This window comes from Sciurus carolinensis, chromosome 8 (assembly GCF_902686445.1).
Source record: "Sciurus carolinensis chromosome 8, mSciCar1.2, whole genome shotgun sequence".
NCBI classification, from domain to species: domain Eukaryota; kingdom Metazoa; phylum Chordata; class Mammalia; order Rodentia; family Sciuridae; genus Sciurus; species Sciurus carolinensis.
The window spans coordinates 62,823,349-62,849,212 of NC_062220.1; the positions used below are offsets into that span (position 1 = coordinate 62,823,349).

Genomic DNA, 25,864 nt, shown 5'->3' on the forward strand with positions numbered 1-25,864 from the left:
ATGTTAAGTAGTGTCACAGTAATGAATCGCAAATTTCACTAAAACTACTAACACTTTGAACAACAAAATAATAGGATATCCTATGGGAAGCCAGTCATCTTGGGGATCATAAAAAGAAAGCAGCAGTTGCCATCACCAGGCAAAACAAGGCCATTGTCCTCAGCTGTTCTCCTAAACCTTAAAATCCTTCTTTTGATATGATAAAGTGGAAAATTAAAGTTTTTATTTTTATTTTCTTTCCTTCTCACATATTCATAACTTCATCTTGACTCCCTGGAGAATTGTGGCCAAATTCCTAAATCTGACATTATTTACCAATCTTCACTGAAGTCAATAACTAAAATACAGATGCAATTCCACATGGAAGAGCATGTAATGAGCTATTTAGCACCCAGTCCTTGCATCCCTCTGACCTTTCCAATTGTGGTTGCTTTATCCACTTAGTAGCCTGTAGACTAGACTGACCTCCCTGGGAAATTTCACCTCTTAGAGGAAAACATTACAGTCTTGAGGAAGGTCATGGATGTCCAGCCTCCTAAGTGCACCAGATATCTTCCCTAGACTTTCCCTGTCATGAGCCTCTAGGCCTGATTTGCCTACCACTTTATCTGTAAACATGAACCTGAAGCCAAAATGCCATCCCTGGTCCCTGAAAGACAGCAACACTGATGGAGCCCTATGCAGAAGTACAAGTTTATGGTCCTGGGGCTTTGGGAAGTCTCCTGCTGAAATGCTTTTATGCCTTATACTCCAATGACCATTTGCCTTGGTAGTTCTGAGATTCTGTTATGATGATCTAGAATGGTGCATCCCAAGAATCGGTCAGATCCACCTCTGCAGCTCCATGATGCCCAAAAGTTATTTTCACGGAAGGCCCGGATATCAGCTCTCCAGGTAGCCGTTGGCTGAAGAACAGGTATCATCTAGGGAGAATTTCACCAGTTCTGTGATCTCCAGAGGCCTGTGCCTTCTCTCTGAGACACTAAATCCTAGTGTGGCCTGAGGTCTAAATCAGTGAAATTAGTGTTTTCTCCACCCCATGCTCTTGAAGCTTTATTACTACATCTTTTTTTCATGAGGATCCTAAACTCTACACCCCCAGGGTTTCTCAGTGCAGAAGGCATAAGAATTAGCATAAATTAGCCTCAAGCTCCAGAAACTAGTACCCTGATGCTCACTGTTGGGAAAACATAACAAATTCTGTAGCCTTATAAATATGGTTATTCCTCTTTTGAACCTCACTGATATTTTTTCCAATGCTTTACCTTCTGGGTCTCTGTATAATGAAACCCTAGTCTGAGAATCTATAATTTCATTGACACTTTATGGTTTTTTTCTGAGTTTTCAATTTTATATACCATTAGGCTCATTGACTTTATTTTTTTAATTTTTTATTTAGTTTTGTTTTTGATAAGAGAACATGAACATTGGTATACTAACAAAAAGGTATATTCAAAGAAATATCATTCTCTTTCCTGTTTCTTCTACTGTACTATTTGTACCACCTCTTAAGTTGAAATATCACATTTAGCTTGTGTTCCTTTCTTATAAAACGAGTACATGAATATTTTTGTTTCACAAGATATCCCACTAGTAACTCTATAACAGATTATAGACATTTTACTCATAAATTTTACAGTTGTATAGTACAGCACTATGCAAGCATACCACATTTGTTTAGCCAATCATCTCTGGCTAGGAATTTAGGCTGTTTCTTTCCATGGTTTACTACAAAATAATGCTGCAATAAATAACCATGTGTACTTGCTTTTTTGTACTGTTGAAAAATAAGCTTTAGAGAAATTTCCCAGAGGAGAGATCATTGAATCAATGGATATTACCCATCTCCCCTCAGTAGAAGTTGTATCACATTGTCTGTCAGCAAAGATTGAGGGACTGTTTCCCTACAATCTTGTCAAAGAATGTGTTGTCAAGTTTTTGAATTTTTGAGAGTCTCATAGATGCAGAATGATATCTCAATATGATATTGATTTGTATTCTTTGATGGTGAGGGCAATTTGAGCCTCTTTTCATGTTTAAGGATTACTACAGTATGCTTTGAGTGACCTGTCTGTTCCTGGCTGTGATATTATGATATTAACATCTATATGAGGGTTGGGGTTCTACCTCAGTGGTAGAGCACTTGCCTAGCATGTGTGAGGCCCTGAGTTCAATTCTCAGCAATGCATATAAATAAACATAATAAAGATTCATCAACAACTAAAAAAATATTTAAAGAAAAAAAAAATATATCTGTATGAGCTCCCAGCTCCTAACTCCCTCCCCAAAGTAGGGTCACAGGAACTAAAATTTCTCTTCCTCAGTATACTCTAACTTCCGCTGTCTTTCTGTCAGGAGTAGGAAATTCCCTGACTTCCCTTTTCTGATAGTAGATCCTAAGAACCCCATTGCAAAAGGGTTCCTGACTCATACTTGCAAGGAATGCTGTGTAGAGAGGCCAAGAAGAATTTGTTGAAACAGGTCTTCCCAGATCTCCCCGGTGAGTCCATTAGCAATAGGTCATACCCATTCTGTCCAGTCACATTTCAACACTGTTGTCCCTGTTTCAATTATGGCTATATAATGCAGGCTCCATAAAAATCCAAAAGGACAAGGTTCAGAGAGTTTTTGAATAGGAGAGCACAAGAGATTCCTGGAAGCTGGTATGCCTGGAGAGGGCATGGAAGCTCCACGTCCCTTTCCTCGAGCCTCACCCTCTTCAGCTATTCATCTGTACATTTTGTAATATCTTTATAACAAACCAGTAAATGTAAGTTAGTGTTTCCCTGAGTTCTGTGAAGTGCTCTAGCAAATTAGTCAAACCTGAGGAGAAGGTAGTAGGAAGCCCAATTTATAACTAGTAGGTCAGAAGCTCAGGTAAAATAACCTGAACTAGGTGAGGGTGACAATATTGGGGACTGAGCCTTCCACCTGTGGGGTCAGACACTATCTGCAGGTAGTGTCAGAAGAGATATGAATTAGAGGACATCCAACTAGTATCTGCTGCTACAGAGTTGCTTGCTTGGTGTGTAGGGAAAACCCACACACATCTATGTCAGAAGTGGTCTGTGCTATGGGAGTACGGTAGAAGAAATTGAGTTTGAGGTTTGCCTTTACCTTACAAAATCAGAATGACTTTTGCATATTTTTCTACTACGTTTTTAGTCTTCTTTCCCTTAAATTTTAAAAAGTTCTTTAATAAAGAAAGTAACCCCTTATCAATGTTAAATACTATATAAATACATGATAATATATGTTCAAATAATTTCTCCCAGCTTATCATTTACCTCTTAATATTATTAGGTCTATCAAGATATATGAGATTATTTTTTGCCTTTGTGTCATCAAAATTGTCAAGTTTGTTTTGTGATAAGAAAGTCCTCATATCCAGGTTAAAATGGAATTTATCCCTAGGACTCATATTTATTTATAAATAAATATATTTATTTATTTTCCATTTGGAATTTACTATGGCAAGTTGACTGAAAACCTGTCTTTTGAAACTTTCTATCTCCACTGGGACAAGTTTTCATAAATATGTTCTAAGAAATTATCCACTGCATTTAGGTTTTAAATTTCCTTAGCATAAGTTTGTACACACTATTGTTATTATTTTGAAGATGATCTCCCTCATGGCACTTCTGCTTTGCTATTTATGACTTATCTCTTTTTAATCTTCAGCTAGTTAGTGTTTGTTTTGCTGATTTTAAAAAAGAAACAGAATTTTTATTATTTCTTTTTTCTATTTTCTACCATATTAGTTTTTACTTTTATAATTTGTATTCTGCATGCGTGTGTGTGTGTGCACGCGCACGCACATGTTCTTATTTTTCAGGAGGGCTCCTTTGTTGTCCTTTTTATAGCTGTTTTTAAATTAACAGCATTGTTTTTATGCTGTTAACAACATGATGTTTTGAAGTACAAATATGTATTGTGGAATGGTTAAATCTAGCCAGTTAGCAAATGCATCACTCACACAATTCTCAGTTTTGTGGTGAGACCACACAACCACCACTCTCTTTAAGTTAGGAGGAATACATGTCAAGAGATCTATTATATAGGAAGGTGACTAGTTAGTGATGATATACTGTATTTCTTGTATGGATTTTTAAGTTAGGGGTTTACTTACATTTTTTACATTTTTTCATATGCATGTTATAAAATTTCCTCTGATCACTCTTGTCACTGTATCCTACAAATTTTGCTATATAATATTTTCATTCTTGTTGAAATCTGCAATTTTAGTGTACCTTTCCTGTTTGACTCAAGAGTTGTTTATGGTTTCTATTTTCTAGGTGAAAGTTTCTTTGATTCTTATTTTGATATTAGTGTCTTTTTATTGCATTATATTCAGAGACTATTGTTTGTATTATTTCTGCTTTGTGAAACTTAAGGTTTACTATAATCCAATAAATAGATAATTATGCAGAATGTTCCATGTTTCTATTATTGGAGTACAAAACTAGAGAAAAAGAGACATGGGGAAAAGGAAGGGGCTAAGAGTCAAAAGAACTGACTAATTAATTATACTGTATAGTTCTTCTATGTCTGTAATTTTGTCAATTCAATATGTCTTGGACTGAGAGCAAAGTACCTGGTATTCATGTATTTCTTGTTGCTACCCTTGTAGTTAATGTTTTATGAGGTGGATTGTGTTCTTTGGCACATAATTATCAATATCTTATATCTTCCTTATGAACTGTGACCTTTTATAATGTGGGGTTCATTGTCATATTTAATGCTTTGGATTTGAATTCTTCAATTTGATGGAGAGATTTTAATTTTTTCTATTTGTGTGGCATATCTTTGACCAAAACTTTCTTTTTAGCCTGCTCTCTAAATCACTTTATTTAAGTATGTATGTTTTATATATCATGGAGTCACATTTTTCTATGAGTTAATTAGAAACTCTTAATAAGGGAGCTAAATTTCATGCATTTCTGCTTAATTTTAGCTCACATTTTATATTTATTTACCATTTTATATTATATCAACTGTTGCTCTATTTTCTTTTTTCTTTTTGTTGGTATTTAGAATAATTTATATTCTAATATTTGCCTTTATATTAAACATCTTCAGTAAACAGCCCTACTCAGTTGTCAGGTATAAATTATATTCTATGGCTCCCACCTGTTCCCTTCAACATCCATCAGTGAGGCTATTGGTCATGCGACTTTTCTTTTTTCTCTTCTTTTTTATAATTGCATTATTTCTGTATTTTTGAAACCTGTTGCTTTACATATTATTTCCTACCATCATTCTTACCTTTGTTCTACACGTAGATCTATAATAAAATGTGTTGAATGATTGTATTATTCCTTTCCTCAAGTCATCTCTTAATTGAAGTAGTTTGGTTTACTTAAGAAGAGAATTTGGGTACAGTAAACTGCTTGTGGGGTATGTGTGAGAGGGAAAGAGAGAGGGAGAATGGGTTAATACTTGAAGGACAGGTTGGCTGGATATAAAATCCTTGGCTCACACTTTTTTCTTTGAAATTTCTTTAAAATGCTATTTCACTGTTATCTAAATGGGTGTTGTTCCTAAGATCTGATGTCAACTTGATTTTTTTCCATTTTAGTGACTTTATCCTTTGGTCACTTTTTCTCTATTATTTAAAGTCTAATGGCTTATTGGTATGTATTTTAGAATTGGTTATTTAAAGACACTTATCCAGGTACATGGAGAATTTTTTCAATATATAGATGTAGTTTTTCTACTTCTGCAAATTTTTCTTAGATCACAGTTTTAATTTTTAGTTCTTTTTTTTCCTTTTTGTCTTATATTCCAATTTTACATACACTGAATTCTCTTTGCCTGTCCTCTATATTAATGACTTCTCTCTAACATGTTTGAAGTTTGTGTTCACTTCATTTGTGTTTTCTTGACTATTTCTGTGTCTTTTTTCTTATGTTTCAGCTGAATCTTTTTCTCTCTTGGGTATTTTATAATTTAGTCATTTCATACATTTTTTTAAAAAAATTTATTTCATCCTTTTTATTTATTTATTCTCCTTTTCTGTCCTTTATCTGTTTCTGTTCAAAACTTTTAAATATCTGATTTAAAGTATTGTTTTATATTTATGAATACTTGTTTCAGGATATCTACAGGTCTTTTTATAATTTTCTTATTTGTGTTTTGCTTTTGTCTTATCTTGAAGGAAATAGCAAATTTTCATCAGTGGTATTGTTTTAGCTCTCATTTTCTGATTTCTTCTTACAGAACTTTGTATGAATATTGTCTGCTATTTTCCATTCATTTGAAGTGTCTTTTTTTCCTACACCAGCAATAAAAGTTTCATATAAGCAAAAGTAAAGGAACTTGGTGACTATTACATTTTTTTTAAAAATTCATGAACACCCTCTTCTGATGCCTTTGTGAGGTGCCAATTCCTTAGAAGATGATGTTGTTTTTATCCAGGGAGAATAGCTGGTATGTTTTATGACCTTAAACAATTATTTTTTTTTTATTTCTGCAGATACTGACTTTACCTTCATAACCAAGGCTGAAAGGGTCATCTTCTCCGTCGACACACTCCCCTCTTCTACAGCAGTCCCTTCCTGAGACCTCTGTCTCTCATTCTGCTCAACTTCCAAACTCCTTCTTGTAAATTCCCTGGTAGCTATGTTCTGGGTCTGCCATCAGTATTTTGCTGCTCAGGATGGTAATTTATCTTTCTGAGGGTGGTTTTATCTATTTTCCCACCTCACTCCACCCACGGGCTCCTGACCCCTCTCCTTTTTGGCATTCTCCGTTCTGATACCAGCAGGCTCTGTTAGATTGGGGTATTTATGTTTCTCACATACACATAACTTTTCAGACTCATAGTATTTTTTTTCTCCTGATTATGTTGTAGGTATAGATTATGGGTGTTTTATTGCACTCATTAGATATTTACAATTTTGAAAGGATAAGTAGAGGTGAACTTTAGATGCCAGCCTTTACCCTATAGAAGCAAAGAATGTTTTAGTAAGCATTTTTAATTGAACGATGATGACAAATAGGTAGAAAGCTGCAATGAATTAATAGACTTTAAAGAGATAAGAGGAAACTGGAAATGTATAATTCAAAGTTCTTAGCATATTGTTGATTCCCAAATCATTCTTTATAGCCAGACCTTTCTCCAGAAATCTAGAAATAGACAAACACTCCCTGGGTTCATCACTTTTTGACCTGCTAATGCAGCTTGCACACTTAGACCAAATGTGACCCTTTCTGAGTCTTTATCTGACAATTCCCTTTCTTGTGCCAAGCTATCCTACTCCCACTTCTTGTCACCATCTCAAATACATCTGTCATATTTAAGTTAATGTTGCAAAAATTCACTTCTATTGAAACCAGAAAGTTAGCATTTATATAGATTATTAGCTAATCTAAAAATCTTATTTGAATTTTTGAAAGTTTCGAAAAGTTGTCCTTTCTGTGGTCCAGGATCCAATCCGTTATTCCAACTACATTTAGTCATTATGTCTCCAGAGTCCTCCACTCTGACAATTCCTCAGTCTGTCTTTCTCTTGAATGACTTTGACACTTCAGAAGAGTACAAGCCGGCTATTTTAGATTGTCAGATGTTTTCTCATTGTCTCATTTGTTATTTTTGGCAAGAATACTACAGAGGTAGAGTTGTATCCTTCTCATTGCATGATATCAGAATATTGATATCTTCTTACCAACGGTTAACCATGGGTCAACTATAATTATAGTTATTATTTATGAAACATTAGATCATTTAGAAGGGTAAGAAGTATCTATTTCAAAGCTATCAAAGTATGTTTTCTTCTTTATCTTAAAAGCTATTTTTCTTACAATAAACATATTTGTGGTACCTCCCATCCATAACTCTTTGTGTAACTGGGTGGCTCTCCATCTAACAGAATAGCTTAGTCCCGGGGCCTTACTTGATTAATCTGAGTGAACTCTTACCCTGGGGGCAGTACCAAATTGACTAATCAGACCAACTAATTTGAATCTATTTTGAAGAAAATTACAGGACCAATAAATTCTGTGAGAGGATGGGATATAGAATTGGAAAATTGAGAGACCAAAGTATTGATAGTTGTGATTAAGATACAAAGTAACAGAGCAAGGTGGGTAGTGGCCATTCAAAGACAAACAAAATAAACAAGCAGAGATAGCCAACCAGTAGCTGCAAAGGAAGAATATACAGAGTAGGAAGGAATTGAATGAAAGAGACAAAGACATACAGAGAACATAGTTCAAAAGACAGAGAGCAAGAGACAGCCAAAATAATCTTTCCCAGCTACCCTGAGATATTATATTCTAGGCTCCCTATAGCTCTCCAGTATTTGAGTGTCATTTCCATAAGAAAAACTGTTTGCATTTCTACAAATTTCCCATTGATACCTGAAAACTGCTTTTCTGTAATGAAAATGAACCTAGCTGAAATATAAAATAATAATAATATTTGGAAAGAGTAATTTAGTTAATAAAAAATAGAGCATGGGGCTGTGGCAGAAACCATGCAGAACTGAATGCCCATTTAATCTTTTGATTCTATTCCCGTTTTACAAAGCTGATATGACTGACTACAGATTAATCTAGACATTTACACAGACTTTTGCAGGGTAGATAAATCTAATCACTGAGTTTGCTACATGGCTCTATGCCCTGAAGAAAATCCCAATTAAAACAGTCCTTAATACAGCATTAACCTTGCTCTCAAGTATTTATTTTTCCCTGTTGGGTAGTGTATGTTATTCTTTTATCAGTATGACCTTAATCATCTTCAGATTTGTCACGTATTGTTGAAAACAGTATTCTAAATAACCCAGGACCCAAGAGCTCCAAGCTACATGCTCCCCTGATTGGGTAAATAGTACACTAATGGAAGTTCATTGTCTCATTTGTTAGCTTAATTTAAAGAAGCAGCAATAAGTTTTTGAAGCTAATTCTAGTTTTTAGAAAATATATTTTTCACAGTGAGAGCTTTGGAGATGATGAATTCTTAACATTTCATCATGTTAAGTTTATAATCTTAAGAAGTTTATTGTATTACATTTTTATGAGAAAAGAAAATCATGCTCATGTTGTAAGTTTTCATTAGCATTCTAGATATTTCTTTGCTTTAAAATGAAAAGAAAAAAATCTCAATCAATGATTACCAAGTTACAGTTACATAGGAGTGAGAAGTTCTGGTGTCCTATTGCATAGTAGGGGACTATGTGACATTTATGTACTGTGTATTTTTTTAAATTAGAAGAAAGAATTTTGAAAGATTTTATCATAAAAAAATTTGAGGAGACAATACAAAGTATACATGTACTAAAACATCACATAGTACCCCATTAATATGTATAGTTTTTAGGATCATTAAATGAATTTAAATTTCTTCCTTGCTTATTAGAGATAAAAGAAAAATTTATTAAGGGAACACACATAAACACACATACACCAACACTTACACACATGAAAATTCATATGTATGTGCACACAGTTTTCTAAACTCGAGTTGTTATTTTTTACACCCATTTTGCCCCATGTACAAATGAAGCAATATATATATTTTATGAATATTTTGAAACATCCTCCTATCAATCCTTGAAAATATTTAAATTGAAACAAACAACAGCTGGTTGGAAAAAAAATATTAGTGCTATAGTGCATCATTGTATCTCATAGTGTGAATCAAAAACCACTAACAGCCACGTGCAGTAGCGCAAGCCTGTAATCCCAACAGCTCATTAGGCTAAAATAAGAGAATCATGAGTTCAGGGCCTGCCTCAGTAACTTAGCAAGGCCTTAAGCAACTCAGTGAGACCCTGTCTCTAAATAAAATCCAAAAAAGAGCTGGGGATGTGTCTCAGTGGTTAAGTGCCCCTGAGTTCAACCCCAGTACCAAAAAATAAAAAATAAAAAATAAATTTAAAAAAACACTAAGAGTTGGTCTTCAAATACAAGTGTTTATAATATATAATTTTATTTTAATGTGAAGTTAATAGTTTATTCTGGAAATAGGAAGCAAATAGACAAACAAACAAACAAAAAAAAAACATGCTGGTATCTTACGAAAAGCAAAACAGACTCCCCTTAATTCTGGTGAAGACTTCATGATAGCAAGTGAGAAAGTATGTAGTAAGTTGTTCCAGTACCTTTGGCATTGTGAATCTGGCAAAAATCATCAAAAAATTCTGTACTTTTGGGATACTTAAAACTAGTAATTTACTTAAAAAAAATACTAAAGGTAAAGGAATAAATGAAGGAATAATGGATATCATAATAGATAATTTTAAAAATTGATCATGAAATTCTTAACACTGACATTAGGAAGCAGTACTATGGGCTAGGGTTATGACTCAGTGGTAGATTTTGCCTAACACACACAAGGCCCTGGATTTTATTCCTAGAACCACGAAGAAAATAGAAAAAGTACTGGGTCTATAAATTAACAACATTTGGTTTTTACTCTGTTATTGAACATTATTTTATATGATATTGTATTTATGAGATAACATTAAATTTGCAATAAAAGCATGTATCCATGCGTTGAGCCATATACATAACAAATATCCATAACATCAATTGTTATCTTTTATATATTCTTTCACTTTAGTTTCTTTCACTTTAGTTGCTTGGAAAAAACAGTAGGTATTGTCAAATTTATTATTTTTATGAACCAAATGTTCATAGTTTAGGGGATTTGGTAAAAAGCAATTAGATGGTTATTTTCCTTAATATGAACGTTTTTTATAATGTGTTAAACAGGCTATCTGAATAACTCTCTAAATTTCTGGAATTAGAATACAGGGAGTCTGAATCCTGAGTTATTAGGATAAAATGAGGTAGGACATGGAAAGTTCATCAGTAACCAACCCATAGTCAATACTCAGGTAAAGGTTTGCTCCCATGATCATTCTGAAAGACAGACTTCTTAAGGTACCCTAAATTAGTGTTACAGGTTTATTAAGGGTATCTTTTTTAATGAATCACATAGTTAACTGCAGAAATATTTGTGTGTTCATTTGTAAGGTAGTTGTCCAACTCTGCTTGGAATGTTATAGAAGGCAGCTGTACCATGTGAACTTACTAAAACCAGAAAATATTCTGAATTCCAAAACCTGTATGCCCCTAAAAGTTTTGGATTAGGAATTGTCAATCTGTATTTTAAAATAAACGGAATAAACAAAAATCATTTGTACACACACTCAGTGAGACTATAATTGGGTACTATTGTGAATGAGAAGTTGGCATTCTGGCAATATATATCAAGAACCATGAAAGGCTGTATGATTTTAATCCAAAATTCTACCTCTTGGAATTTGTCACTACTAAATTATTAAGAAAATAATAAATTTAGGTTTCAATGTGTCTGGCACAGATGATATACACAGGTAAAAACTAGAAAGTCCCAAATGGTTAATAATAGAAGACTAGAATTACGCAGACTCTAGCCATATCCACAGACTACTAGGGTGCAAAACAAAAGTATATTGTACAGTGATCATTCATTCACATTGAAAGATGCCCTCAATGTTCTGTCAAGTAGAAATACCAGGCTATAAAAATAATATCCTTTTCAAAATTATTTGCATAGAAAACTATTTGAAAGATATTCACAAAAATATTAATAGTAGTTATCTCTGGATAGCAGGATTGCATGTAATTCTATTTTCTATTACAGTGCTTTGTCTATAGTGACATGTGTTACTACGGTAATGATACAACTTTTAAATTTCACTTATAAATACACTATTTAAACATGTCAATGTATCTTAGTTTTCAAATTATATGTGTGAAATTAATATCAAGAAAAATATGACATTCTTCATAATTGTCACAGTTAATTATAAAGTCTCAGTGTATATGGAAAATAGTATCACGAAACAAAGTCTAGCTTTCAAACAGCATGGGTTTGCATGTAGTAGCATTTATAGTATTGTTGATATTTTCAATGTTTTTTTCTATTAAAATTAACATGAAAAGCTGGAAATATGAGCTATATTATCAAGGAAAGTATATTTAGAATTTTAGACTTTATTTTTAAAATATGCCCCAGAGAACATACTGGCAGCATTCAAATCATGATCCATGTGGAGTGAACAGCAAGCTAACCATTTTGAATAGTGGGATATCAATTGAGAATTTATAATGTCTTTGTTTCAGTCATCAGAAACAATTCGCTATGCTCAGAAATATATTTTGAAAATACAATCTTTATTCTGAAATGTGCCTTTAACAATACAAATAAATAAACTGCACTTTCAGTAAAGAGATTTGCCTCTGTTTCTCACTGGATGGTGATAACGTGATGATGTGCCGTCCTACTGCTTGGCATGGAAAAAACAGCTAGACCCAGCAGTATATCTGCAGAGAAGAGAGCTCTGTATTTTATCTGCCAATTTTCAAATAGGTGCTTCTTATAGTTTCCACAATATGTGTCTGAAATTTGGTACTAACTCTGAGTGCTTTTTTCTGCTTTAGTAGACCATTTCTGCAATTTATGAACAATTAAATTATATGACTTTTTATTAGGAAATTGTGATATCTGTGCTTTATTTACTGAAAGAAATAACTTTTTATTTTTCAGAGCTTCCGTATGGCTGGGAGAAGATCGATGATCCCATATATGGCACTTATTATGTTGAGTAAGTCTCTAAGTGTGATATTAACTTGTTGTTAATATGTGGTGAAATTGTGTTGGTATTTCATTTATTGAGCATGTGTGGCTAATAACCCCTTTATTTCCCTTTCATCTTACTTTGAAGTATCCACAAAGATTCTACAGCACTCACTTGCTGTTTCTTGCTTCTCCAGCTGGCTAATTTCTCATTCCTTTCCTTTGACTCATGAATCAAAAACACCAATTGGAAAAGTGTATTTCACACTTTCCTCTAAATAAATGGTAATTAAAGACATCAAATTGAATGCCTTTCATTTTGCAATCAAAATTTTGGGAGCTGACTGGTTGTACAAAGGAGATATTTTATTAAGCCAGGTTTCAAAGCCAATTAAATGTGTCATAGTTTCCAACTGAGAGATAAAATAAAATTTTGGATTTTTTTTTCCTCTTTTAAGACCTCATTTCAAGTCAACAGTATGTTTTCAGTAGACTAGACTTTTATGTTACCTATTGGAGCTTTCATTGCAGTAAACTACCTTGTATAATACAAACCATCTCCATCTACATATCCTTATCTTCAAACTAAAGAACCTATTAGGGACTAAATTATTGATAAAGATTTTTCTTAGGAAAATCAAATAATATCCATAATTTTCAAAATTAAATGTATAATTTATTTCTCCAGAATTCCCTCTTCTAAAAGAGAGAATATTTTTTATTCTTATCTATTGTGTAATGTTCCTAAAGTCATTTGGGTGGATAACAAAGCCTGCATCTTCCTTATGGGAAATAAACTACCCAGGAAAGGCAGAGATTGAAACACAAAACACTGTCACATTATTTTTCAAGATCTAAGTCTGTTTTTGCTAACCATGTTCTATGTAACAGTTATGATCTAGATGGCCAAAGTTTTTTTTTACTGAATTGTTTTTGTAGCAACAAACAGTTGCTGAGATTTTATTAGGTATCAAGCCTTTTTTGCATTGGACATGTGCAAACAAGTAAGACCTGTGTGCTCCCTGCCCTTGAGCCTCTCCCATATGAGCACTTATCTCGAATACTCTGACCCACCATTTTCATTTGGACAAGCTCCAATTTTGGCACCACAGTTCATCATTTCCCAATTCACAGTCAAGGTGAATTTGACTCATCTGCCATGTGGAATCTTCTTATATGGTAGCTAATGTCTAATGTCACCTGGACACATAGTAGGTAAAAAAGGTAAGATAAAATACAATAGAGATATCTCTAAACAAAGGAGAATCATTTGCAAGTAGTTATAAGAACTCTCAGTCCCACTAAATTGCTAATCAACTAAAATACATTTTTAATAATAATATAGCTGTTGTTCCTGAATAAATTCAACACTAAATTTAATAAATACTAAGTTGTATTAATTCACTGACTCACACTGCACTGTTCCTAAGTTTATTACATCTGAAATCCAAAACACTTCCATGAAAGGAGAGAGAAATGAGGCTTGTGACCTACCAGGTCTCATTTTTAATACATTGCTTTGGAAATCATTGAATTAAAACCCTTTCCATAGTCCAGGTATTAGTAAACTCTATAGAGATTCAAATAGAAAATATTGTAAGGGCCCACATGGCCTCTTTCACAACTACTATACTCTGCCTTTGTAGCTTGAAACCAACCTTAGGTAACACTTATGTGTATGGGTGAGGATATATTTTAATAAAACTTTATTTAAAAAGCAGACAACTGGCCAGATTTGGACTGTAATTTATAGTTTGCTGATCCCTGCCTTATTCCAACTCTTTAGATTATTCCTTCATGTCCTCAGCTCCTTTCAAGCTAACTTTCATTATGGAAACAGTACTAAGCCTTTCTCCTCTGTCCTGATCATCTGTAGAGGAGAGACACATCCATACATCAGAAAGTCATATCTCCTACCTTCTTGATCTTTGAGGTGTGTGTTCTTCCACCAAAGATCTGCAGGTGTTAGACCCCTGTTAACTAATTATTGAATTAGATATTTGTTATGACCCTAAAAAAATTTGTTCTTGTCATCATTATGTTTTGAGTAGTTGCCTTTTGTTTTTGCTTATATTGCTCTCTACATTTTTCTACTTCATTTTCCATGTATCACAGTCATAGTTAGAAAATTATTCTGGAGTCAATCATGTCTTATATATTAGATCAGAATGACATATGTAATAATTTCAGATTTCGAGTGATTATGAGGTTACATATACAGGTCATGGTGAATCAAAATAGTTTACCTCCCTTCTGGTTGCACCCAGCTCTACTTTCTGCCATGGTCTTATCCCCAGTACAGGGTTCCAAAGAGTGTACCAATATCAGTAAGTAGATGTGTGAACATGTCAGGTCATGCAGAAAACTGAGATAAATAGATAATTCAAACTTTATGGTGTTAAATAGAATATTATTCCAGCATTTTGAGAAATAGCCTTTTGGAAAAATTGATCAAAATAAATAAAACTCTTCAATTTATTCTATATAAATTATGCATTACTTGAAATAAGGAATATCTTCCATGACAATGAAGACAATTTGACCAACAGTTTAATTAGAATATACCTACTGACAGGTTTCATTTAAATTGTCTATTCTCATGCCCATTAAACTATTTTTCACAAGATATTTATTAAGTCGTTCTGAATAGTAGTTCTGTTTATGGAAGTTACATGAATACATGTGTAAACCAAGAGGTTATCACTTTCATAGAGTGCTTTTGCTAGAGGAAAAAAGTCACCTAAGTTTCTTAGAGTTTATTATTGAGAAAAATGATGAATTTCTCCATCTAAGTTGCTCTATCAACTTTTCCAGTGTAAATATCAAAAACGTAAAACACAAACTGCCTACATTTAGATGTTGTTCATTATTGCAATGATAATATTAATGTCAACATCTTAAGGAATCATACATTTAAAAAATTTTTAATTAATATTTGGTTAATTTAACAAAGGAAGATTATCTTACTGTAAATCAATAGTCAAGAAAATGTCAATTCACTAATGCTATTAATGACAATAGGCAGTGGCTTCTCTGTAGAGCTATTATTTTAAATATTTAATTACATATGCCTTTATGCAATTGGAGGTGCTGGCTACAAGATATGAAAAGCATTTCACCTTCCATACCAATAGCAAAATAAGTCATATGCATAGACCCTAGAGAGTCACCTTAGCAGTCAGCCACTCTTCAAATAGACCAGCAACCAGAAGCAGAAGTTGCAAAATGGGCTCTGTCGTCAACCGGGCACGCCAGATTGAAATCAGTGTTGTGCTTCTGGCACAGCTGCTTGCACACACATTTTCCTGTCAGCCACAGATAGGCAGATAGGAATTCCAGCCATCAATAGGAGAAAAGGTTTGCACAGCCGGAAACTAAAAAACCTGGACTGAACAGGTTTTAAGCACTATAATCAACTTTAGTATGTCATAATTCTGTCCCATGCAAATTCCCTTTTAAAATTTTTAAGACTATAGACTTAACATATTTGAGAGCCAGAAAAAATCATCAACTCATCCCAGTGGTTGACATTATTGAGTACTTAGCATGTGCCATGAGCTGGACTGAGTGCTCAAAAGTCTTCCCCACATTTCTAATCTTCTATTGTGATAATGAAGTAAATTGCCACTGGCTAAAGAAGTGAGGTAACTTAACCAGTATCACACATTGTTCAGACAAAGCGATGAAATGTGAACCCAGGCAGTTTGGCTGCAGAGCTCAAATTCTGAATTCTTGTTCAAAACGCCTCCCATAAATTTAGCATGTATCACAATGTTCCAGCAAAGCCTTTGAGACTCATCACTGGGGAAGAATGAGGACTCTTTCAAGAACGTCTCCTCACTGAACCCCCTTTGGTTCAGTTCCAAACAGGATACCCAGCCGTGGAAGAACATGCTGCCCACACAGCCCTGTGAGATGAGCTCCAAACCCAAGCATCATAGGTCACCAGGGTTATGATTGATACTTCAGAGTAACCCTGGGCAAGATGGCCACTGGGATCAAGAACTGAAAGAAGAGAAATCTTTATGGTGTGAACCTAAACAGGGATGTGGGCACTCGTTTGAAGCAGCAGATGCAGCCACACAACTCTGGACTTTGGAGGACAGTGGACCTACTCTACATCTCTTATTTCTTCTGCAGGGAGGGCAGGGGAACCAAGTTTCTACTCTATGTAGCAGCGGAAAGAACTTAACCCAATTTTTCCTGACAGACACCAAATCTATGGTAGTACAGCACTTAGCAATGTATTAAGAAGTCCTAAAGCTGCTAACTAGAAATGTAACTGTCACTGTTCATAAAGAAAAGAAAAAAATTTAATGCAAAAAGTGCAAAATGTAGAGTTGAACAGCTGTGACTTTTGTACAAATGTGTTTTTTTTTTTTCCTCTTTTGTGAAATTATGTCTGCTGGGTACATTTTGGTTTTAATGGCAGTTACACAATTTGCTTAACTAGCTAGTCCAGAAGACACAATTTCCTGGGACAGCTTTCATGCAAAGCTGCCTCCTCTGGCACAGAAAGAGAAGCAGACCATAGAGCTATAGCTAAAATGATAGCGAGGACTGGCAGATGTGATTTTCATGTAAAGGTTTTACAAGTTTTTCATATGATGTCACACATCTGCTACTATAAAACATTACTTGTGTGCAATTCCAGAAAGTATGGAAAATACTGTATAATATCTTCACTGTAACTTTTAATATAAAAGGAAAATCACATTCATTTCATGGTTAGTGGTATTTGTCATGATGTAGCAAGTTGGAAACTGGTTAGAGATTTTTAACTCAATATACTATCATAAGAATGCTTCTCTCCTTCGTGCCTTTGAGTAGTTTTCTAAATTTTCCAAGAAAAATGTTCCTAACTTTAGAATTTTTTAAAAGTCAGCATACGCGTAAACCATCTCTAGTTAGAAATAGATAACAAAGAAATCCTTTCCCCAACTTACACATTTATGTAAAAAGATGTTACTAAAGTGACATTGTTGGTGAAGTTACTCAGTGACTTTCTGTGCTAATGGTGGTCTTGAAATCTTATAAACATCATTTGGACATATCAATTATCACTTAGTGGCCAAAAGTATGGGCTGTAACAATACGCCAGCCTTGCAGCTTCCCAGCTGTGAGATCATGGCTAGACAGATGCTGAGGAGACCATGAGGGAAAGGAAGAAGTAGCAAAGAAAGAAGAGAGAGCCATGGGGAGGGGAGGGTGTTCACTATGTCCTTACTACTTGCCAAGTATTATTCCAAGTACTTTACCAGTACTAGCTGATTAATTCTCCCAGAAACCCCATGGAGCCTGTATTATTATCTTCATTTTATAGATAAGAAAACTGAGTTGCTGATATTTTTATATGTACTCAATAACAGAAAGAATTGACTCTATTCTGAGTAGGCAGTCTCACTCTAGAACTGCTATGTAATACTTAACACAGGTTTGTAACAAGTGCTCAATCAGAGTTAGTTCTTTAAATCTTGAATTGCCTTAGAATATATATATAAGCCCTCTCTTGTGGGCATTACTAACTTTTCCAGTACTTTCATGGTTATATGACAGAAAGTGACCAATTCTAATGGAAACAATTTGGAAAGAAACCTACAACTCATTCTTGTGGCTAGAATGTGCCACACTGAATAAGAAGAGTGTTTCCATAGAATTATTGATATTCCATAAATCTGTTGAAATTGATGAAACAGGGACTGCAAAAGGTTCTTCTGTAGCTCCCAAAGGGCTTGCGGTTCCAGGGTAATTTGTGAGAAAGTGACATTGTCATAATTATCTAGAGTGTATGTCATCTTCACTTAGTTGGGAACTTGCAGTTATAATAGTAGAAATAGTAATAAGGCAATATTTTACCTTTTAATGTACTTTGACATCCGTTATCCCAGATAACAATCACCACATTTACAAATGAGGAAACCAGATCTCTGAGGAGGCGGGGGAGTTCTCCAAGGGCACTGAGTTGATTAGGTTGAAGCTATGCTGATGCCAAGCAGAGCAAAGATAAGCTTCTCCCTGGAGCTGCTACGTTTAATGTCATGAGCCTGCTCAGTTTTTATACTTTACAAAATATTTTCCTATATTTAGTAAACAAGTATATCAGGAAAAATTTATATGTATATATATATATATATATATGCATATATGTGTGTGTTTATGTACGTGTGTGTATGTGTATATGTGCGTATATCTATATATATTTACACACTAACTCTAATCAGATCATTTTCCTTTCTTGCTTGCTTTTCTTGTTTCCTTCCAAATGACTTATTTATCTTTTTACTTCCCTCTAGCTGACCCATGACAATTTTATAGTTAGTGGCATCAATTCTTTCAGCCTGGAGAAAACAAGTAATCAGGCCTTCTGTGACATGAGTCCCCAAGATGCCCATAATAGCCGGGACATCTCATAACTCCACACACACATGCTCTTCGCCTCCATCAGCCTTTCTGATAGCATAGTTTATTGCCGCCTACCTCCTCTACGCCCCTCACATGATGTAAATCTCAATGGGCTGTTGATTTACTTTCCTAACATTACCGCTCAACTACAGATCAGTTGGGAGGCCTTTGGTTTTCTTTCACTCTTCATGCCAACCCTCAAACATTTCTATACCATGAGCCTTTCAAACAGAATGAAGTGTCATGTTCAATCTTGCTTCTTACCACTACCATCCAGTCCAGATCTAGATGCCCATCATCCACCCCTTCTGTGAAGTTAGAGATCACCTTTCAAGCCCAGAAACTCCTGGCTATTGCTGGCTTTTTCTCATAGAGTCAGCTTTTGCTCTGTGCCCTGGTCACCCTCCCCCACCCCTAAGTGTCTTTTTAACTGGTGGGAAAAACAGTTGACCCTGTAATTAAATATACTTTTATTAGTAATTGTTTGATTTTATAAACTACCTGGCTTAGGAAATCTTCTGATCCTAAATGAAGAATGTTTTAAGCACCCAGAGTTTTAAATTGGTTTAACTTCAGATAGAACCTTACAAATAACAAAGAATTATTTGCTTTGATGTTAAAGTTTTATATCAATGTTATTTTTCACAAATAATTTTTATAATTCTAATAAATTGAGACTTTTTCCTAAAGTCAGTAATTAAAGGCAAGGGAATTATTACTCTAGCTGCAACTTTTCTTTCAGAATATATTTATAAACATAGATGATTGTAACACACACACTTTGTTATCATTGTCGTCGTTTTGTTTGTCTTTAAGCATTTTATGCACCAACATGTTAAATCAGGCCCTTGTTGAGGTATTTCTGGGGGCTAGCCAGTAGCACAATAAGGCAGTACCATTATTGGGTAGCAGGGCAGGGAAAACTTCCTGCAGAAGGCAACAATGTGAAGTTCATAGTCTCTGAGCCCTTGTCAGCCATGGTCACAACTGTCCATGTCAAATTGGGTTCCACATGCTCCCTCCTTCTTCTGTGTCTACCATAGGAACTTGAGAATGGTTCTGTGAAGAAGGTCAGGTGTGGTGGCACACACCTATAATCCCAGTGACTTGAGAGGCTGAGGCAGGAGGATCACAAGTTCAAGGCCAGCCTCAGCAACTAAGCAAGGCCCTAAGCTACTTAGTGAGACCCCGTCTCAAAATAAAAAATGAAAAGGACCAAGATTTAGTTTGTGACTCAGTGGTAAGCACCCCTGGGTTAAATCCCAGGTACCAAAAAAGAAATAAAGAAGATGAGGAAGATAGTCTGAGGACTGTGGATCAAGGGAGGTGCTACCAGTATTTTGTATGTTTGTGAGCTGTCTGGGAAGAGGTATTCCTACAGAGAGGACCTTGAGTGCATCCCTCCTGCCGGAGGAGGGTCCCCTGCCCCAGGTAGCTCACTGCTAGGCAACACAGAGAATGCCGCCAACGTCTTTCACTGTCCTGTCCTATTGGCCTCTCACCAAGGGAATGCTGCACATCAAGTAGATCATTATTATTCTGTTATTTGTAAAACAGCTCTCGTAGCTTATTAATTCTCCAGATCAAATGGACTATGCTTCTTGAGCACAAATTGCAGATAATCTCATACAAACAATCTATATCATGACATACTTTGGATTCAAATCTTAGTCTGCAGTTAAGTTCTAAAGTTATCACATGAAGTGAAAATTGTATGTACAGAGTCAAAATATCCTAAAACTTCCTCAGGATTGTGTCAGGTTGGAGACTAGCATACTGAAACAGCACTGCTGTCTTTCCCTTCCATGTTGGGAGAGAACTCTCTGGAATTAAAGTAGTTGGCAGCACTTGGGTCTTCGAGGTCTTTAATAGACATGTAACTGAAATTACACGCAGGTCGGAGAGATGCCGGCATTGTCAGAGACATGAGGGAACCCAGTGAAACTGAGGAAGCAGCAGACTGATGTCACGTCTAGGGCACCCTATAATCAAATAAAACAGATGATGGCCATTCTTACTGGGTAAAATATAATGCTGCCTCACCCCCACATGAAAACTATAATTCATCTCTTCATTACTATGTAGAGAATATGTTTTTCAAATTCCTTTTTGTGTGTTGTGGACCATGATGTCAGTAATAGTTTGTCCTTTTTGCATCCATGATTCTAAATTTACAGGTTAGTACAAAATTACATTTAACCTCCCTGACTCTTATCTGATAAATGAGTAGTTTGGGTTAGGTGATTGCTAAGGTCTCTTCTAGTTCAAGGAATAGCCAATGCACCTTGTGTTAACATGGATAAATTTGGCCATTTCACTGTATTAAGCCTCATTATTTTCTCATTATGGCTGCTGATCAAAGAATATTTAAATGTTAAAGATATTTGCTCTCAATTTCTACTTTTTGTTTGGCTAGACAGGAACATACATTACCATTCTTTCATTATAGTGATTTTAACAATCCCATCATATGAATAATATTGAAAGCATCTTCCCCAAGTGATTATTATAATAGAATCTTTTTATCAAACCATGGAGAAAAAATAGAAAGGTACTCGATATCTAAAACTATGAGACTGAAACTAAGATCGTCATTAAAAGGACATAAGCATAAAAGTTAAGATTGTTTTAAAAAGGGCTAGAACTATATTATTAACAAATATCAGAGTCTAATACATTTGCAGGGAAAATTGTTTTCTATTTGTACTAATAAAAAGTGACATTGTTAAACATTATTTATTACTAACAATTAACCAATGACTTCATATTTAATTTGTTGAAACTGTATTAGAGTCGAGTCAGCTAATGGTAGAATTAAAAGGGATGAATCACAAATATTCTTGTCCTCAAATTTCACATCAATGTTCAGTCTAGCTAAGTAAAATTAATATCAGAACTGTCAAAAAAATAAAACTTTATTTTTGTGACTAAGGTGAAGCAGGCTGCTACAGGCAAAAGAAAGGCTATTTGTTGAGATAAACCAATAGCTTAGATAGTTTTGCAAAGATTTCTTCCAGAAAAATTTCATCACTAGGTGTCCAATTTCTGTAAGATGATTAAGCACCACTCGTTTTCATCATAACATAAAGATCTTAGTTCAAGTTTTTGTTAAGCAAGCACTCATATAGAGGTTTACAAGCTCCCCTCCATCTAGTCTTACTTCACTTTCCAGTTTAATTTGGCATCCAAAAATAATGAATATATTTTCAGACAGATAAAACGATAGGAATGGTTTTCTTTTATTCTATGGTATGAGTTTAGTAATTTAGTTTGAACATCAACCTTATATGTGTATTTTATTTCCAAGGGGAGTCCCCCTTACTTAGTAACTATTAAGTCAACCCTAAGAAAAATATATTAATCAATACCATTATTCAACACTTGACATGTATTAGGTATCTTGCAAAATCCATTTCATTCTCACCATGCTTTATAATAGATGTTATTGTTATATAGTAGATATTATTGTTTATATTTTACAAACAGAGAAGCTGAAACATAGAAGCCAAGTCATGTAGCTAGTGGGTGAGGGAATTACAGCTTGGGATAAGGGACTTTACACTGTCTATACTACACTTAAATTACACTTGGTTCCTAGACCCTAAGCATTCCAAAAATACTATAGTCAACTTTTATACAATTCTTCATCTTTAAATATTTTCTTATATTTTATCTTGTTTTCTTCTCAAAACAAAGTGAGTAGGATCTTCACAGATGAGGCACTTGCAATTCAGAAACATTAGGGGAGTTTCTCAAAGATTGCAAGTCTTAGACAGAGTCTCCAAATGAAGCTTCAACCACCCACACTGGTTTACTTTCAGAAATGAGAGAGATGACAGCTCACACCATGAGCATCTTGGAAGTGGTGCTCACGGTGGTGAAGCCTGAGAGGTGCATGTGGGGCTGAGGATGTCAGCAGGTGTAGGTGGCTCTCTCTTCTCTGCTTCTTCTAGCCCGGGGTTTGTGGGTGAATGCAGCACACATGGAATGAGACACCCAGCTTCTACAGGTGATTTTCATGTGAGATTCAGGGGCAGAGTCCTGAGTAGCCCTTGATGATCCACCCCGTTAGCATACAGGGAATTCCTTGCTTAGCATCTGGCATGTCTCCCTTTCTTACTGCATCACCTCAGCAGGACTGATCTTGGCCCACAGCTCAGAGTGCCTTTTCTAGACAAGATGGACAAGATATCCATAGTTTGGTTATTGTTGCCTACCTCATTCTCCCTCACATATGACTTCAATCTTACTCATAAATAATACTCACAATCGCCTTATCATTTTTGCCCAAGATATGGTCCATACTCTACTTCAGAGTTCATAAGGACAAAGTTCAGGAAATTAGTGTCAGGACCAGGCCTAAGGGAAGCTGAAAGGCAAGCCTGGGAAGAGACCCTTCTGGAATGAAAACCGTGTTTCACAAAGACAGGTCTCCTGGCTTCTCACTCATGATCTCAATACCATTTCATTTCTCTCTTTTTTTTAATACATAAAACATGCATCCATGCACATATTCACTTGAAACATAGTCACTCTTTCTATGTTCCTAACCACTGAGTTCTTAAAAAATAAAATTATCAAATGCATCAAAATAATGTCCTGTATTTTCACATGTTTTTCTACAGAATATTAGCAGGTAACTTATAATGTTATTTAAGTGTCCAATTTCCCTGTGAAAATGGATAAAAAGAAATTGAGAATCACCTTGTCAAAGTATTTTGTAGATTATAAGGCATAGCCCATGCCTGCACACACATAAGTAATCTCACTTGAAACTAAATGTATATTTGTGTCAGAAGCACATAAATCAATGTTCTTGGATTTGGGGCTATACAGAGCTGAACTTGATTCATGTATCTGCCCCTTACTGTGAGATCTACAGCAAATAGTTTAACCTCTCAGAGGAACAGGTGAATTAAAAGCATGCAACCTGTTTAGCCAAGGGTTTCGCACAAAGTATTGGATTGATGCATACTACCTCCCTTCCCTCTCTAACATCCACCATCCTCCCTTCATTCTTTCTTTCATTTATAAGACCAGCATCCATCCTGCAACTAGTTCTTTCAACAAATTGTGGCAATTATCAAGCAGAACTTAAATCTGAACAGGAACTCAGTAACTTTAAAAGTGTACAAATGGAATGATGTTCCTCTGAAATATCCAGAAGTACCCCTTTCATCTTCATTTAGAGTTTCAGAATAAAAATCCAAGTGCAGCCCAATGTGGAGGCATAAATGTGTATTTTGGAGAACAGCAAGCAATTTGTTCAAGAACACATCCTCTTGTTACAGCTACATGAAACCACCATCTAGTCAGTATGAAGCTTTGATCTTCCAGTAATGACAGGGTTTTAGACATTGTGTGTTAATTATATGAAATCCCGCAAAAATACTTGTGCCCAATAAGCAACTGTTTTAAATAACACGATGACAATGCACAATATTGCTGGTGTTGTTGAACCTTTATCCTTTGCTCCCACCACTTCATTTTCTCCACATCTCTTCCATCTTCCCAGAGTCCTTATCTTCCAGAATTATAGCTCCCTGCCCACACCCAAGCCTCATGGCCACTTTTTAGTGACATGGTTAATAAAAGAGTCTGCACAGATTCTAGGTATCCAGGTAATAAATCCTTTTTCTCTCTAAAACTCATAAAAAGTATTTCCTAAATTGTGATTTGTTTCTAATCCCCTCTGCATTGCATTCTAGCATAGAAAAGGAAGAGCTTTGTATTTTATTTCCCCCTGGTCTGTGTAGTTATGAAGACCCAGTAGTCAAGAACAATACTTTTTAAAATCTTTTTCTTATCACTGAATATTGGACCTGGAAACCTGGGGAGATTGGATGTTATACAGAATTGGAATTATCTTCAGTTCCCATTGACCTTCAGAATCTACCAGTCTTGTCCATCTCCTGGGTAATCCCAGACATCAGTGATGTCTGGACTCCCTTCATGATTTCCCACTATTCTGAGTGTCCTTGGTAATTCTCTGACTCTCCTTAGAGTCAGGCCCCAAAGTATTCCTGAACCCATGGCAGTATGTTTTTTTTCACTATATATGACTGGATGCTTTTTGGAGTTGAGTGGACATAAGCTACATTGTGACTTCACATTTTAACAACTTGTAAATCATTTATGAAGGAATAACCATCTATTTCAACATAGAGTATGTTACAGGTCACACCATTCTCACCCATCCCTGTGCACTAATATAGTTATCTTTCTGGATGTTGTGATTCATCATGCTCACAGAGCATCTCTTCTTCATCCTCATACCTCCAGTAAGAAGAATATCTTGTACATTGGAGGTAACCAGGCAATAAGGTTGAAATGATGGAAAGTTCTAGAGAAAATCAAGACTTTCCTAATTGGTTTACCTTATAAAACTCATCTTACGATCCTCCCAAGTTTCCACCGATGGACATTTTCAAAATTATAGTAGTCCCATCGACTAAAATCACAATAGGAGAAGGGAGATCCTCAAACAAAAACAGACATCTTGCCATGACCTGGAAGTACCCTTCTAATCATGCAGCCTCCATCTTCTCCCTGTGCCCCTTGTTCCCATACCACCACCCACACAATCATGCTTCTCTATGTGTGCACCAGTCCTATGCACTAGCTAGGCAGAATTGAATACTGCTGCAAACTTCCATATCCACTACTCTCTTCCCAAAATGCCCCTTTCTCCATCTGGCAAAAAATACAGTCATCTTTGTAGAATCTACTCAAGTGTCTCTTCCTTTGTCAAACTTCCCTTGAACCATCAGTCTAGTTGTCTTTTCTTCCTATGAGTACTCACTTACTGCATACAAATATTAGTACTTCTTACCTCCTGTTATATTTTTCTGGTCACTTGTACAGTGACCAACTCTTCTCACTTTACACAGG

General features: G+C 35.2%; 1 protein-coding gene across 9 annotated transcripts in view; it reads left to right on the top strand.

Moving 5' to 3' along the window:
- Magi2 (membrane associated guanylate kinase, WW and PDZ domain containing 2) overlaps nucleotides 1-25,864 on the top strand; it is a 1,289,418-nt gene that overhangs the window by 968,318 nt on the left and 295,236 nt on the right. For all 9 annotated transcript variants that reach the window (XM_047561711.1, XM_047561713.1, XM_047561712.1 and 6 more), the window contains one exon: nucleotides 12,542-12,599. In XM_047561711.1, coding sequence (XP_047417667.1) covers nucleotides 12,542-12,599 — 58 coding nt within the window. The remainder of the gene's footprint in view (nucleotides 1-12,541; nucleotides 12,600-25,864) is intronic.